Source organism: Oxyura jamaicensis, chromosome 23 (assembly GCF_011077185.1).
Source record: "Oxyura jamaicensis isolate SHBP4307 breed ruddy duck chromosome 23, BPBGC_Ojam_1.0, whole genome shotgun sequence".
Classification (NCBI taxonomy): Eukaryota; Metazoa; Chordata; class Aves; order Anseriformes; family Anatidae; genus Oxyura; species Oxyura jamaicensis.
This window is the reverse complement of record NC_048915.1, coordinates 3,053,914-3,070,454: the sequence shown is the minus strand read 5'-3', so window position 1 is coordinate 3,070,454 and position 16,541 is coordinate 3,053,914. Positions and strand designations below refer to the sequence as shown.

The window sequence follows — 16,541 nt, the reverse complement described above, 5'->3', positions numbered from 1 at the left end:
CCCTTCGCTGCCTCGCCGTGTCACCGGGACTTAGCGCTGCCGCGGGCATCAGGGCTCGGGCAGCTCTCCGGGCTGTGCCCGGTCCCGGTGCTTACCAGGGCTCGGAATAGCAAATCCCTTCGCAGGGCGGGAGGGGGGCTCCAGCCCCGCGTTACGTAAGGAGCCGCGTCCCTCGGGTCCTCGTGTTCGTGCTGGGGGCCACGGAGCTGCCCGGCTTTTGGTAACGCTGGTCCGCGGGTGCCGGAGCGGGCTGATTTTGATCCCTGATTTTGATCCCTGATTTTGATCCCTGATTAATTTCGGGTGTTTCTCCGTGTGCTGTTGCTGCTGCCGTGTAGAAGGTGACCGGGTTTTGGTTTCCGCAGTATGATCCTGGGATTTCAGAAGGGCACGGAGGTGGTGTGGAGGAGCCCGTGCTTTGTGTCCAAGACCCCGTGCTCCCAGCGCAGCTCCAGAGCTGCAGGGTGCTCTCTGGGCTGGCTCTTGCTTTTCCAGAGGTCCCTGCAAAGCAGCAGCCCTTCAGTCCACCCCCCTGAGATAATTCGTAGCGTGCAGTGTGGTAGCTGATGGCCGGTTCTGTAGGGATGGTTGCTAACGGTGCCTTTTTCTCTCTTTTCACAGCTGTCCCTTCCTTGCCAGCCACCTGACCCTGGCCATCCCCATCATCGCAGCCGTCCTCTTCTTCTTTGTCATCAGCTGCCTGCTCCAGACAAGCTTCAGGGACCCAGGTATCCTGCCCAGAGCCACCCCCAGTGAGGCCGCAGACCTGGAAAAGCGGATCGGTGAGCCTTCCCTTCCCTTCCCTCTCCTGCCTTTGCTTTGGCTCACGCCCGTGTGTGCGCGTTTCAGTCCCAGCAAATCTCCTTGGTGCGGAGGAGCAGAGGAGCTTTTCCTTTCTGTTCAGTCCCATCACCTTCCTAGGCGAAGCCCCGCGCAGGGGATGGGTTCCCTGCAGCTGTTCCCAGGCCAGGACTGGATTTGGCAGAGCCCTGCAGAGGGCTGGGACGAGGCAGAGCTCGTGGCACCAGTGCCCTGCCCGCCGCTGCTGTCGGGGTCTGCGTGCCAGCAGCTGGGGGAGCACAAAGTCCCCATTCAGAGGCAGGCTGCCGCGCTCCTGGACGCAGACCGAGTTCTCATAATCTGAGCAGTTCGGATCTGGGCTGGGGTTGGCGAGGAAGTGGCTACAAAACTCGATTTATTTCCCCCCTCTTGGAAGAGCCGGTTCTTGGCCACCCCGATTTCCCCCTCTGTCCTTCTACAACGCGGCTTCACGCAGAGACCCTGACGAGACGGAAAGCTGCTGAGGCTGAACCAAGCAGCATTTATAAAGCTGCCGAAACACGAGGCGTGCTTGGAAGATAAAAAGCACTTGTGCTCATCCCCACGTCATCGGGGACTTGAAGGGAGAATTCTCCCCGGCCGGTAGGTGACAGGCAGGATCTCCTGATGTTCCTGGGTCAAAGAAACCTCGTTAAAAACACACAGAAGTATAAAATCTCTTCTGTTTTCACGGGACAGTCGCGGTGGAGCTAAACTGGTGCCGAGAGAGCGATCCTTTCCGCGCTGAGAGCGGTTCCACAGCCCGTGTAACCCAACGTCAGGGTGGTCTGCGCTGGGCGGGCAGCCTTATTTTGCCTGTTGTCGCTGCCTCGCTCACCCCGGCTGGTGGTGCGGTCGCCCAGCCAGCAGGGAATTTGCCCGGATGAATGCCGACCCCGCTGGTTCTTGCCGTGCGCAGCGCGGGGAAGGTGCAGGGGCTGCGCCCGGGCAGGAGAGCACAGAGCTGCGTTGGCTCCGTGGGTGAAATCCGCGCCTGGGGTGAAAGAAAGGGGCTGTGGGTTTGCAGCCCGAGCCCTTAATCCACGTGCTAACCCCAAGTGGGACCAGCCCTCGCGGAGACTCCTGCTGGGTTTAGCGGATTTCAGAGCTGCTTCTGCTAAACCGCGGCAAATCTCGGCTTAAGGGTGCTGAGCTAAGCCCTGAGCCTTGCGAGGAGGAAGAGGCTGTTGGCTGCGGTTGGCCCCCGCGTCCTCGCTTCTCCCTGCTCTGTTTGTGCGAACGTTGAAGCCTGGCTGCTTCCTTCCTCCTCCGTAGCTTTGCGTCCTTCTGACCAGTACGGCGAAATTGGTGCATTTGTGCGTGGAAAAAAAAAAAATAGAGGCCTTTCCTGTGCCCTGACTTAACCGAGTTTCATTCGGGCTCCTCTTCCCTGAAAATCCTTGCAAGTCCCCTCCTCCCCGAGGGATGCCCAGCGACGGGGGCGTGCGGCTCGAGCAAAAGCTCAGCGCCCTGCGTTAGCCGCCCAGCTCCTGGTGGTGCTTCCCGGCAGAGGCTGCTCCTCGGGGCAGACGCTGCTGACGAAGCTGGGGAGCTGATCTGCTCCTCTTTTACCCCAAAGAAAGGCTGGAGCCAGCGCGTTTGTTGCTTTGAACGTTGTCTGAACTTGGAGGGAGCTGGCTCTGTACCTCCCTCTGCAAAATGCTGGTGCTGAGCACTCAGGATAATTAATTTAGGGTGAATGGTTTTTAAGGTTACGACTGCCATGGAGCCAGCTGTACCTCGGGGTTTCTTTATATCGATATCTTTGTATAAATATTTATACGTATGTGGTTTCTAACGGTGTGCTCATGTTATCCCATCTGAAAGCTGCTCCCGTGCCCTTTTTGCCCTGGCCAGGAGGGCGCACGCACCCAGGGTCCGTGTTGGTGTTGGGCTTAGTGACAAATGCCTCCCCGACACCGACGGGAGGCGGCTTCAGCCTGCCCTGCTGAAAACATTGCAAGGCAATCGTCGTGCGCTTGCCTAAAAAACTGGTTTTAAAATCTCCTCGGAGCGGTTATCTGTGCCTCTATTTATGAGAGCCTGCAGCAGCAGTCTGGCTGCAGATGCTGCCTGGCGTGCCAGCTGTTCCTGCTAACATAATCCATTTATTTTCCTCTTAACTCGCTCGCTGGTACATCTCTGTTTTCAAAGGCTTCCTCGGGGTCGGAAAGGCGCTCTTTCAAGAGCGACTTCAGTAAACCACTAACCCCCAAACGGCAGCCGTGGCACAGAGGCTTTGCGGCTCCTGCTTTTGCCGAGCAGGTGAGCGGTTTCCAGCCGCCAGCTCCGAATGGAAAACCGTGTGCCGGCGCACACGGGCGAAACGCGGCGTCCGAAAATCCTCCGTCCCCACCTCGAGGAGGAGGAATCCTCGCGCGCCACCGCAATGGAATCTGCCTCGAGACCTGCCCGCTGCCCTCCTGCTCCCTGATGGAGCCGAGGCTGGCTCCTGCGGGACGCTTCCGCAGAGGTCCCCCCGCTGCTTTCTGAGCCTTGGCTGCCGCCCGTAGAGCGGGGACGGACCTCAGCCGTGTGAGCAGGTCCCGCTGCGACCCGTTCGGCACCCAGAGATGAGCTGGAGTTGGGCACGCCAACACTGCTGCCTTTGTGCTCTCTGTCTGTAAGTCGCTTTCTGTTCTCAGAGCGCCGGGCGGATCTTACTTCCTCTTGGCACCCCGTTGACAGGGAAAGGACGTGAAGGATGCCGCCAAGAGCCGACAGGATTTCTTGGCTGCCAGCTCCGCGACAAATCGCGTGGCTGAGCTGCCTCCCAGCTTTGGTGTTCAAATCCTGCGCTGCTAACGCCTCGCTCTGCCCGGAGGCAGCTCGCCGCGACGCGGGGTCGTTGGATCGGTTGGGTTTTGCCTGCCCTGCCCTGACTGCCCCTCCTTGCCCTTGCAGACAGCATGGGCACCTCCACCTACCGCCCGCCCGCCCGCACGATGGAGGTGGTCATCAACAAGTACGTGGTGAAGCTCAAGTACTGCTACACCTGCAAGATGTTCCGCCCGCCGCGCACCTCGCACTGCAGCGTCTGCGACAACTGCGTCGGTGAGTGCGGGGAGCGGAGAACGTGCCGGTGTCGGAGGAGAGGTTGGACGTGGGCTGGTGGCTGATGGTGGTGGTAGGGTGATGGGTGGACCGGACGATCCTGGGGGGCTTTTCCAACCCGAACGGTTCTAGGATGCCGTGTTCCCGAATTGCTTGTGCTCTCCGTAAAGGATTGCAAAGCAAGGCACTGAGCTTTGGTGCCTCGGGGGCAGCAAACCCCGTGCTCGCTCTCTGCTGTCCCTGTTTCGGAGGGCGCTGTGCTGAGAGATATCGCTAGGGCCCCACCGGACACGAGGTTTGCTGCAGGCTCCTGGCTGTCTCCGGCCTTGGGGTCACCAGGGCGGCGGAGGCACCTCCGCAGGTTCTGGTTTAGCTCAGCCCTGTCCTCGCCCCGTGTCCCCAGCTTGCGGTGGGGCAGGAGGGGGTGAGCAAAGAAGAGAAACGCCTCCGATGACCCCAGGCAGGTGTAGGGAAGCTGGAGGGTCCCAGCACCCTCTGGCCGTGCAGGAGTGGTTTTCAGCCTGGAGAAGAGAAGGCTCCGTGGAGACCTCATTGCAGCCTCTCAATGCTTCAAGGGGTCTTATAAAAAGGATGGAGAGGGCCTCGCGTAGATAACGGTAGGGCAAGGGGGGGTGGTTTTAAACTGAAAGAGGGTTAAAACTGGGAGCTGCTTGGTGTCTGGGGATGGCTGTGGGTGGTCGGGTCCTGCTGGCGCTGCCTGGAAAGCAGCCACGGCTGGGACGGGGCTTGGAGAGGAGCCGTGGGGAAGAAGGGGCGTGCGCCGGGTTTGTGCTGAGTTTTGTTTGCGTTGGTGTCCTCCCCCCCCCCCCGGGAGGGTTACGGCGGTGCTGTCGGTCTGAAGCTCAGCCCTGTCATTACAGGAGGGGAGTGTTCCCAGATGCACTGCACCTGCCCCGGGTTCCCAGGCAGTTTCTGTGGTTTTAGAGGCCGATCTTCATAACTTTGAAAGATATTTTCTGCTCCGACGAAGGCGGGGGGGGGAGCAGACGTGCAGAGAGGGAGCAGCAAGGCCGCGCGCACACACCCAGTGCTGCCGGTACTGGAAAACCTGCCGCGTGTTCCCTGCTCGATTTCAGTTTGAGTAGTGGGAGACGTTCGCAGTCACGAGGCTCGCATTCGTGCAAGGTCTGGGGAGAGGAGAAGTTTGGCCTTTAACGATGAAAATTAAAAAAAAAGGGCGTATCAGCAGGCTGCAATGCTGCTGAAACTTGTTGCTAATGCAGTGCTGCAGAGAGCTGCTGGTCCTGGTGCAGTGGGTGGACGCTCGATTTGCAGCCCCCGGTTTTCGGAGTCTCCTCAGCGGGTGGGAGCCGGCAGCAGCCCCTCACCCCGTTCCTCTCTTTCAGAGAGGTTCGACCACCACTGCCCCTGGGTGGGCAACTGCGTGGGGAAGCGCAACTACCGCTACTTCTACGCCTTCATCCTCTCCCTCTCCTTCCTGACAGCCTTCATCTTCGCCTGTGTCGTCACCCACCTCACTCTGCGTAAGTAATCGAGGCGGCGGCCTCCCTCTGGGCGACAAGCACCTCCAGGCCCCCTGTTCGTGTAGGATGAGCATGGGAAGGGTCTGGCTTCTCTCGGTTTAAGCCCTGCTTCTCAGTGCAGGTAGCCTGAATAAATCAGGTTTCACGGTGCCCCAGAGCGAACGAGTTTGGCGCGGTGCTGGGGCAGCGCTGGGCTTTGTGCTCACCTGCCCTGAACCCCGCAGGGAAGGTGCCTTACCTGCCGGCCCTAAATCTCCCGAGGCTGTGTCTGCTCGCTGCCATTTCTGCAAAGTTACAGGCCGCAGATGCTCTGCGGGCAGCCAGGCAGATCCGTCTGGCCCGCGGGGTGGGGGTGGCTGCATGCTGGGGAGCTCCCACCTCCACGGGGGTTGGCTGGGGGCGCAAAGGAGACGCGAGGCGGCCTGGTGGGACCTGGTTCCTCGTCACCTTTCCCTTTGCAGGCTCGCAGAGGGATGGCTTCCTCACCACCCTGAAGACAACACCCGCGAGATATCCTTCCGATGCCATCGGGCTGCCGAGCGAACGCTAATTGTGTAACGGAGGAGGGCGGTTACTAATTGGGTAACCTCACCGGGGTGCCCTGTTTTGCACTCCCCACAACTTCTTTTAGTGCCCTGGCCTGGCCGGGGCAGGCAGGGCCCTCTTCGCTCGCAGCCTGGGGACATCTCAGTCCCTCGCTGCCAGGGATGAAGGCCAGTAACTGGTTTCCCAGCTTGCCAGGTTATGTGGGAAGGGGAATGGCTGGAGAAAGTTGTCCCTTGGTGGACGCCTGCAGAAGGGCACGGGGAATGGGAAGGTAGCTGTGATGCTTTCGTGGCCCAGTCGGCGTGGGCTTCGCTGTGAGTGCCTCCTGAAACAGCCCCTCGCATCTCCACGCGGGATGGTTTTGTGGCCTGAATCTTCCTTGACTCCCGTTTCACCGTGCTGGAGCTGGTCATTTGCTTCTTCTCGGTCTGGTCTATTTTGGGCCTCTCAGGTTTTCACACGTACTTAGTCGCCTCCAACCTGACGACGAACGAAGACGTGAGTACCTAAAAGCTTGGCCTTTCACCCCAAAAGCTGCGTGCAGGCGGGGCTGCCAGCCCTGGTACTTTCTCAGCAGAGGTGGGGACTCCTTGGCTCGGTGTCTCGGTGCCGGTGAAAATCCCCTGCAAAGCAAAAAGCCCCTGCCCAGGGCGCAGCAGCAGGGGATCGTGGTGGGAGGCCCGCACGTGTCACTCGTGTCAGGCCTGGAGGTAACGAGCTGCAGCGTTACAAGGGTCACGTGGGAGTTTTTTCCAGCCCGTATGCGGCCTTGCTCAAAATTAGGAGTTCCGAGGTTAAAAAAGGAAAGCTGGCCCCAGAGATCTGGGTGTCAGCCTGGGACACGGGTGATCTTAATTCAGCGTCATGCGTAACCACCGGCGTCCCGCGAGACCCTGGGCAAGTCCCTTTGTCTCTGTCAGTTCCTCGTGTCTAGCAAGCAAATGATGTGCAGGCATCCGATGCGATTTACCTTCAAGACCGGGGTGCCTGCAGACTCGAAGGGCCGGATGAGTGCCCTGAGCGGGGCAGATTGTACAGAAAAGCAGGATCTGTCTGAGCCTCGGAAGGAACCAGAATTCACCCTCCTGGCTAGAAGCACCTGTAATCCTGGCTGGAAGCTTCCAGCACTGCAGACGGCATGTTTGCATCCCTCCCTTCTTTTATTTTCCCCTTCCCTCTCCCCCTCTGTGTAATTTAGAGTTATTGGCAGGGCTGCACGGGGCTGTGAAGCTGATGGAGGTACCCAGCGCCGAGGGCACCACGTCCACAGCACGTGGGCGCTGCTCCTCCAGCCGCGGCGCCGGGCTCGTGCCGCAGCTGGGGAGGGGAAGTCAAAGCAAAAGGAGGAAACGTGCTGGTAAATGGGGCGCTGCAGCCAGGGGCCCGAGGCCAGCATCTGCCCACTCGTGTGCCTGCGCTTGATGCTCCTGGGGGTTCGAAATCAAGAGTCGCAGTGACAGCTGCTCGGGGTGGGGACACAGGAGATCAGGAGGAGATCAGGAGGAGATCAGGAGATGGTTTCGTCCTTTTGCAGAAGGCCCCGGGAAGCCCCTCGCTGTTTGATTAGCCCTCAGAGCACAGGGGGGACCGGAGCCCTGCTCCGACGAGCTCTCAGCCTAGGAGAGGACGAGGGGAGGAGGTGGCTGGCGATGAAGGTGGTGGCACTGCCAAGCTGGCACGCAGCACAGGAGGACGCAGCTTTGGAGCCTTCGAGCTGCAGGACTGAGCCCTGGCAGAGGCAGGAGCCGCGCACTGCTGTCTCCTCTGGCTGCCTTCCTGCAGCTGTCCTGCTCGTCCAAGCAGATTGAGGGAGGATGTTTGCACTAAGGCAAACTTTCCTCCTCGTGAGCAGGGGTTTTAACGGAGTCCATCGCTGTGTAATTAGCTACTATCGCACCTTCCCTACCTTAATCTGCACGTGTCCTTTTCTTTCAGATCAAAGGGTCCTGGTCAAATAAGAGGGGCTCCGAGTTCGCCAATCCTTACAGCCATAAAAGCATCCTCACGAACTGCTGCGCGGTGCTGTGTGGCCCGTTCCATCCCAGGTGAGAGCCTGCGCCGGGAGCTGCACCCCTCTGAGAGCGGCCTCGGCAAGCGCAGCTTTGGGTTACCCCGATTCCCAGGAGAGCTGTGGCTTCTCCTGTCTGAACTTGATGAATTTGGGCCGCCTACGATTGTTTCGTGGAGCTTGCAGCTAAGATGTCCGGCGATTCAGGAAGGGGAGAGGAACAGCACCGAGGGGCTCGGCAGCGGATGGTCAATGCTGGCAGTGGCGGTGCTTCTTAGCACGTTTTTCTCTGCTGCAAGCAGCCAGCAGCGATCTGCCCCAGGCAGTGTGAGCACCCTGGTTTTTTTTACCAGCTTGGATTGCCTGAAGCACTCAGCAGCACCCCTCCAAATTCTCTTAGCTGTGAGATAACCAGGAGCACTGCAGGCTTTCACCTGAAGCACAGGCACCTGCGGGCTGCTTCTCCTTTCGTCCCATGAGCAGCACGGGGTTGTTTTTGCTGCTCTGACACAAGTGGGTGCGCTTGGGCAGAGCCGTGCTGTGCCGCAGCTGAGGACCCGCACCCTTGAGCTGAATTTGTTGGCTGGACCCGCTGCGGATTTACGTGGAGCAGCCCCGAGGTACTAACGCGGTGCAGCAGGGGAAGGTTGTGCAGCTCCAGTCGGTGTGTTTTGTGTCTGGCCCTGCTCTCCCCGTTGCCCGCTGCTCTTTGTTGGCTTCGGAGGTGCCAAAATTTCAGCGCTGCCGTTCAGCAGTGGTAAACCTGTGGATTCAGGGAGCTGGGAGGCCGTGGGAGCATAGCGTTTCGCTCCAAGCCTTTCCACATCCGTGTTGTTTTCCTGTTGTAAAGTCCTTCCGCCGGTTCCCGTTTGGGTTTGTGGTGTCCCAAAGCTTTCACCGCCCAAAGGCCGTCCGGTGGCTTGTGTGATAAGGCTGTGGTTTGTCTAAAGGCCAGGCAGCCGCGTTATCCAGCCAGACCGCTCCCGCCGGCGTGCTGCTTCCCACGGGGAGAGCCGGCTCTGACCCTCTGTGGCTTCTGAGCTCCCGTCTTCGCCACGGGGGCGTCTGCGTGTCAGGAGGGTTTCGATTTTGTGGACAGAGCTGGTTTAGCTGCCCCGGCCAGCTGAGGCAGCAGTCTGAACCCTGTGGTTCAGCTGATGCGTGTCTGGCCTCCGTTTCTGCCAGCTTGACTCCTCTCCCCTGCACCCTCTCCCTTTTGTTTTCCAGTTTGATAGACAGAAGAGGATTTATCCAGCCAGATGTCGGGACCCCGTCCAGCCCGAAGAGCGAAGTCCCTTCCTTCGGAGCCAAGCCTGACACCAGCATGGTAGGAGGCATGCCGTAGCGGTGCTGTGATGTAGCCCCGAGCCTGCTGTGCCCACACCTCGCTCCAGCCAGCTCCTTCCCATCTCCCCGGCCTCAGGCGGGACAGCCCTGCGATGCAGAGCTGCCAAAGACTCAGTTGAGCCATACGTTGCCTTTTTTTTTTTTTTTTAATTATTATTATTTATTTATTGGTTTTGTTGAATTGTTTCACTGTGATGTAGCCTGCCCGGACTCCCGGCTGATGCAGGACCCTCAGGCTCGTGCAGAAAGCAGGGAACCCCCCTGCACGAGGGAAGCAAACGGGTCTGGGGAGCCCCCTGACCTCTAAACCCGGGGCGTTTGCTCGGGGAAATCGCCGTGTTCCCTGCACGGAGAGTGAAGGGGGGCTGAGGGTGGGAGGTGGGACTGGCGAAGGGTTCCCGCTTGGAGCCGTGCTGCCGAGCCTCGTCCCCTGGGCTGGTGGAGGTGGGAGCTCCCTGGTGTCCCTGCTATTTCCACAAACGCCTCTCGCTCCTCTGTGCCAACACGGAGGGGCTGTTCTGTGTCTTAACGGCCGGGTTCTCACCTCGGCTCGCTCCCAGAGCAGCTTTTCTTTTCCAGCAGCTGCCGTGCCTTGGTAGGTTGTGGCCGTGCAGCTGGGGAGACCGGCTCACAGCAGGCGTGGAGGCTGAGTGGGGGTCCCGGTGGATCCCGTTTTCTGTCTGCTCACCGGGGAAGTGCTGACGAGCTCCTCGTGTTTCCAGTAGGACAATGTTTTGCAGCAAGGACACGAGTTAGGAGGGCCGTCCTGCTAGTGGGGGAGAGGAAACGCGTGCACCATCCTGCAGCTCTCCCCATGAGATGCTGGCTACGGTTGTGAGATTCGGGAGCTTGCCAGGAAAGCCTGGCTGTAGCCTGCCTGCAGAAAGAATTAAAGGCTACAGAAAAGTGGGTGAGTTCCCAAGGGTCCAACCCACCCCAGGTGGTTACACAGAGGAAGCAGCAGGCGGGTGCTGGTCTCTGGTAACCTCGTGTTGTGGTTTTGGTTTGGTTTTCTGGCCAGCAGACGAGAGCAGGGCTGTCCCCAGCACCTCAGGAGTGATTCCCGTGTGCCTCGGTGCCTCCACGAGCATCGCTCCCGGCCCGCAGAGACACAGGCGAGCTGGGCTGGGCTGCCAGCTCTGCGGGTTGCCAACACTGGAGCGTGCGTGGAGGAGGATCGCAGACCTTGTTAGCAATACTTGAATCGTGTTACTAAAAGCTGCTGGATAATTTTGCACAATTTGTAGATTTTTTTCTACGTAGAACGTTTTGTATTCGATGTAGATAGCGTTGTGCATGTTAGCACCAGGGCAGAGGCTTGCAGTGTTTTGTGTCAAGCTGCCTGGTTAGGTTTTCTGTGAGTTAAACACGCGAATTTCAGCCTCGGGCAGGGACAGCAGCACATTTAGGGGGGCAGCCTGTCCCCGCTGAATTAGCCGGGGTTGTGCTGTCCACACTGTGAGCGACCGAGCCAGCCCCGAGGGGTGTCAGCAGATGGCAGGGCAGCCTCTTCCCCTTGCCTTGACTTTCTGGCTCGCTGCGGAGCTCTCCCTGCCTGCTTGCCTTGTGGCCACCAGCTCTGCCTCTGCTCTGCGAAGAGCCAGAGCAGCAGCAGGAGCTCAGGGCAGGGCAGCTCCGGCACGGCTGCTGACCTCCACCTTGCAGCCTCCCCGTCCCCCAGCTTCCACCACCAGCCTCTGGCTTGCTTCGAGCCCACCTGGCCCTGCCCAGAGCCTGGAAGCTGCTGAATTTCTGCCCCATCCCGGCAGGTGGCCCTCGCCGAGCGCCGCGGGAGGCTCCCTGTGGCTGGGTGCCACCTCCCGGGCTGGGTGCTTCAGCCTGAAAGCCAGCGTTACCTCCTTGCTCCTGCTGCACTGATGGCCCCGAGGGGGCTTGTCCTTGCCTGCAGGGAGCCTCGGTGCCACCTTCCAGCAGCAGGCCCGGGGACAGGACAGGGCGAGTGGTGCTGTGCGGAGAAGGTCTGGTGCCCGGAGCGGTGTGCAGGGGTGTTATCGGGGGCCAAACTCCTTCCTGTTCTTATTTAAACTGGTTTCCTTTGTTACTCGACATAATAAAATTATATTTTTAAAGAGTTAATTGCTTGGATTATTATTTTATTCCTTTAAGACAAAGGGCAGGTGTCTCAGCCTTCAGGTTGGATGGTGCGTTAGTCACAGGGCTTGCCTGGAAGCTCCTAAAATCTCCCGCGGGATGGGGCTGCGAGGGACACTTAGCAGCAGTCGGAGCCGAGGGATTTTCCTGTCCCAGCTCTCCAGGAGAGCTCTGTCCTTTTCCAACCCGTCCTTTTCTGACCCATCCTTTTCCAGCCTGTCCTTTTCCGACCCAGCCCCCTCGCTGTGTACCCGCAGGCGCTGCGGTGCGTAACCTCTGGTGTCTTCCCCAGGAGGACGCCTGCCAGGACTTTGCCATTTCCTGCACAGCCTGACGGGATGTGCCCCCTCCTGGGACGTTAGCCCTGCTTTCTGAGGGCTAGCTGGTAAGAAAGCGCTTTCTTCTCCTCGCCCAGCCATCCACCCGAGTGATCCATCTCATCCCCACTGCATGGCCAGCTCCCTCCATGAGCCCATCGCCTCCAGCTGCGTTGCCATCCATGTGCCCCAAACCCCGACCACATCCCACCGGTGTGGGGGTTCCTGCAGCCTTGGCGAGGGGTGCGGGATGGATTCCCCCTGCCAGATGGAGTCAGACAGTCTGCGTGGTGGTGCTCGGAGGATGATGTGCCCCAGGGCCAGCTCGGCCTTGGGGCAGAGGTGTCCTGGAGCTCGGGGTTCGCTGGACGGAGCATGGTGGTTTGTGCTCGGTGGTTTGAGCTGCTGGGGTTGGAGGAAGCCCCCAGCTGATGGGGAAATGTGGTTGCGGTGAGCGGAGGGCTGGGAGCTGCATCAGATTCCTCACCCCACCTCTGGTGTGCTCTGGGGTTCAGTTCATCCCTCCCCTCCATCGCCCTCTGCCTCCGTTTGTCCTTCGGTGTGCCCGGAGCTGAGGTAAGTTCCCTTCAAAGCACGTGGTGAATTAGCACGGCTTCGACTGCCCGGTGCCGGGGGCTGCAGCGCTGCCCTCTCCCTCTGTCCCTGCATCTTGAGACGCGGCAGCAGGTACGGGGCTTTCTCCCTGCCTCTATCTCATCCTCAGAGGAGGTTCGATTTCTGGCCTCAGCATCTGCTGGGCAACCCCTGGCAAACTGCTGCTGCTTCCCCCCAGTGTATTTCTGCTACTAATCCTCTCTTTCTCTTCCTCCCCTTCCCTTCCTCTGCTCTGGGGCCATCTAGCCTGCCGGCAGCCCTCTCTCAGCCTCTCTCGGAGCACCCCAAGGGAAGCCCAGACCCTGCGGGCAGTCCCCGAGACGATGACAGCCATCAGCACCGCCTGTGCCTCCGCTCTCCAGGGCTGCGCCTTCCTCCCTCCCGCCACCAGAGAAGGGGGAAAGCTGCCGTGCGCAAGGAAAAGCCTTCCCAGGCTGCCCTCCCACGGCTTCCGAGCTCAAAGCCATACAGCATCCCTCCCGAGTGCAATAACTGGAGTTCCTGCTGCCTCCCGGGGTGGGGAAAACCCCACACAACTGAGCCAGGGCCACCGGTGGCTCCCCGTAACCAGCCTTAACCCCCCAGGCCAGGGGCTCCCTGCTCAGAGATGCCGGTTTTTGGGGGAGCAGGCTTGGTGTTGGGACTGAGCCGCTGGTGTTACCCATCCAATTTCCCTGGGCTTTTTCCCCAGCCCCTCTCCGAAACCCCACAGGAAGGGACTTGGTGTGTGGTCAGCGTTTGCCCTCCCAAACCCTGCCCCACAAGTTCCCCGTCTTACTGTTCGTGTTAGCGGGGCTCTGATTTTAGGGGAAGGGTCCCCCCGTGGAGCCCCATGGGGCGGGAGACGCTCTGTGAGGCCCAGCTTTGAGCCCGGTAGGATTTGCCAACTATTTATGCCTTTGACTTTTGTAACAAAATAAAATTTCTCCTATTTCCTGTATGTCGGTGTCTGCCCGTGCTGTGGAGCTGCTGCTCTCTGTGCTTATCCCGTGAGGCGTGGGGGAGCCAAGGAGGGTTTCTGTCATGGGGTCAAGTGCTCCCCAAGCTCCCTTCTTGTACCAACAAAGGCCTCAAGGCGAGGCGAGGCCTCCCCCAGCTTTAACCACCCTTCTCCATGCCGTCTTCCTCACGTCAACCCCAGGAAAATTCATCTGTGCGCCCCCAACCCCATGCACCCACCCCGGCCCTTGAAAAGCTGGGAGCAGCCAGGGGAGCAGCGGGGCGCTGAGCTCCCTCCCAGCGCCGCCGGGATCGGCCGCCAGCGGCCTCCTCCTGCCGCGGCCGAGCCGAGCAGCGCCCAGCCCCAGCCCGCCGGCGGCATCGGCATCGCCGGCCGGGCTCACGGGGCAGGCGGCACGTACCGGCCTGGGCAGCGTGCCCTGGGGCTGGGCTTTAATTCTTCGTCCCTCTCTCCCCGTCGGCGCGCGTTTGGGTGCTGCTCCGCCGCGTCCGGAGCACCCATGGGTGCTGTGCGGGGTGATGCTGCGGCCGGGCTCACCCCCAGCCTTTGCCTCAGTGGGGCGCAGCGAGCTGGGGCTCTTCCCTTTACCCACCCCATTTTTTTTTTTTTTTTTCACAAAACCGGTAGAGCAGAATATTTTTGCGGCCTCTTCGTAGCTAATTGCAACCTAAATTTGGCAGTGGCTCAGCACTTTTGGCAGGGGCCGCCGACAGGAGGCAGCTGAGCCAAGGCCGAGCCGGCGACCCCCCCCCCCTCACAGAGCTCATGCTGCTGCTCCTGTGGCCCTGGGGGGGTCCTGCCTGGGGTCTCCTCCTGGTTGCCCCCCCACAAAGGGACCCATTTTTGTGATGGGAAGAAGTGGCGGTCAGAGGGCTGGGCCTCACACCAGGGCTGGGGCTCCCACCCCTCGCATGGAGGCTTTTGTGGTGGTTTGAGGGGTCTCAGGGGTCACTGGGCAGCGTGGCTGTGGGGGGCACCCCACCTGCCCCCACTAGGACACGAGGCAGGCCCAGGAAGGCGTTCCTTCAAAACCACAGCCTCTGTGCAGCCATTTGGTCCGAAAAGCCTTTCCGTGGCTTAGCGAGGCCTGCTCTGCTCACCAGCCAGGCACTGCTTGTGGCACGGGCACCCCAAACCCCACATCTCCCATCACCCTGAGACACCCCGAGCCCCCCGAGCATTGCAGGGGAGGCCTGGGTGTACTGGGGTTGGAGCTATTCTGGGACGCCCACGGCCAAGAAAAGCAGCTCTGGCCTTCCTCCCATCCCCATCATCCCCATCAGGACCGAGACAAGCACCACATGGTGCTGATAAACCACGGGGCTGCGGCCCCGTGTGCCCTTCCCGCACGCTCCGGCCCGGCCGAGCGCGGGGCCCCGCGCGGGCTGCAGCAGCGCCGGGCGTCTGCCAGCGGCAGCCGGCGTGTGGGAACAGGCTTAATCAGGCTGAGAGCGAAACTGCAGCGCAACAACGCCGAGCGCAGATCCTAATCTGGGCAGAGCAAGCACCTACAGAGAGCTTTTGGAAAAAAAAAAAAAAATGAAATAAATAATAAATAAAAAACACAACCCCCCAAATCCCAAACTCTTCTAAAAGCGGTGTGAAGCGATCAGACCAGTCAGTGGTGAGATGCTCCGGCTGGGCTGTGGCGGGGGAGACGCAGAACTGGGTCAGCAGTGAGAGGCAAAGAAACCTCAAAGGGGCTCTGCAGGTTTGGGGGCTGTCAGCTCAGTGTCATGGTTTTTCTGGGGGGGTTGTTTGGTGGCATTCTGGATTGTTTTGGGGCCAGGGCCTGGCGTTTCCAAGGGCCAGGGTGATTCCCCTGATCTGGGCCGTGTGGAGGAGCCGGGAACGCCCCAGCCCCGATCCCGATCCCGATCCCTGCAGCGGTGCTTGGGCAAGGCAAGGGCTGCTCCTCCTGCCTCGGTTTCCCCACCTGTGGGAATAAATACCTGCCCTTCAAGCCCTCACAATTACCGGCGAGTTAATCACCACGTAAAAACGACTGCGATAGGATTTTTGGGGAGGAGACCATCTTTACAACCGGGCCCACCCCGTGCCCTGTTTCTTTGGGGGGGGGCAGTGGAAAGAACACACCGGGCACCTCTGCTTCGCCCCCAAAATGCCGAGCCCACCATTCCCCATTCCAAGCACTTTCAGCACCCAGGGACGGGTCCCCCATCGATCCGGGGGTGGGGTTGGGGTTCCCCGGGGACCCCAGGACATTCCTGGGATCAGCCTCATCCTCCTGGCACCCCAGGGACCCAGAGCCCAGGGCGAGGGCAGGGCGGGGGCCGCCCGCTCGCCCCTTCCCCAGCGCCTCGCCGCCTTGGGGCGCGATGAATCACGGCAATTTTCCTTTTAAGGCCGGGCTCGGCGGGGAGGAAGCAGAGGAGGAGGAGGCCGCTCCTTCGGCCTCGCTGGCTCCTCCCGCTCTCGCTCGGGGCTCCGACGCCCAGCCAAAAGCGAATCCGGGCGGCGAGGCTCGGCAGAGGCTCCGACGGCTCCCGGCCCGCTCCTCGCCCCAGCGTCTGTCCTGCGCGCCCGTCCGCGTCCCCAGCCATGGCAAGAAACCACCAAGTGCAGAAGGCCAAGCTGGCCGAGCAGGCTGAACGCTACGAGGACATGGCGGACTTCATGAAGGCGGTGGTGGAGCATGGGGACGAGCTGTCCAACGAGGAGCGCAACCTCCTCTCCGTCGCCTACAAGAACGTGGTGGGGTGCCAGCGCTCGGCCTGGAGGGTCATCTCCAGCATCGAGCACAAAACCGAAGAGGGGGACGACAAGGCACAGCTGGTGAACGAGTACCGGGAGAAGGTGGAAGAGGAGCTGAAGAGCGTCTGCAACGTCGTCCTGGGCTTGCTGGACAAGTATCTCATCAAGAAGGTCAGCGACCCCGAGAGCAGGGTCTTCTACCTGAAGATGAAGGGAGACTACTTCCGATACCTGGCCGAGGTGGCCACGGGGAACGACCGCCAGGAGACGATAGACAAAGCCCAGAAGGCGTACCAAGAGGCCATGGACATCAGTAAAAAGGAGATGCAGCCCACGAACCCCATCCGCCTGGGGCTGGCCCTCAACTTCTCCGTCTTCCACTACGAGATCGCCAACGCCCCCGAGCAGGCCATCTCGCTGGCCAAGACCACCTTCGACGAGGCCATGGGGGACCTGCACACGCTCAGCGAAGACTCCTACAAGGACAGCACCCTCATCATGCAGCTGCTCAGGGACAACCTCACGTTATGGACAGCCGAGTG

General features: G+C 60.5%; 2 protein-coding genes across 2 annotated transcripts in view; both read left to right on the top strand.

Moving 5' to 3' along the window:
* The first annotated feature begins 569 nt into the window (after positions 1 to 569).
* ZDHHC18 (zinc finger DHHC-type palmitoyltransferase 18) lies at positions 570 to 11,376 on the top strand. The gene is given in 8 exon segments (XM_035345759.1): positions 570 to 617; positions 620 to 782; positions 3,724 to 3,873; positions 5,241 to 5,378; positions 5,840 to 5,888; positions 6,320 to 6,422; positions 7,860 to 7,969; positions 9,160 to 11,376. Coding segments are annotated over 8 exon segments (864 nt in total). The 5' UTR covers positions 570 to 584; the 3' UTR covers positions 9,278 to 11,376.
* Positions 11,377 to 15,632: 4,256 nt separating this feature from the next.
* Positions 15,633 to 16,541, top strand: part of SFN (stratifin) — a 5,555-nt gene continuing 4,646 nt past the window's right edge. The window contains exon 1 of the mRNA XM_035345859.1: positions 15,633 to 16,538. Within this exon, the coding sequence (XP_035201750.1) occupies positions 15,847 to 16,538 (692 nt within the window). The 5' untranslated portion in view covers positions 15,633 to 15,846. The remainder of the gene's footprint in view (positions 16,539 to 16,541) is intronic.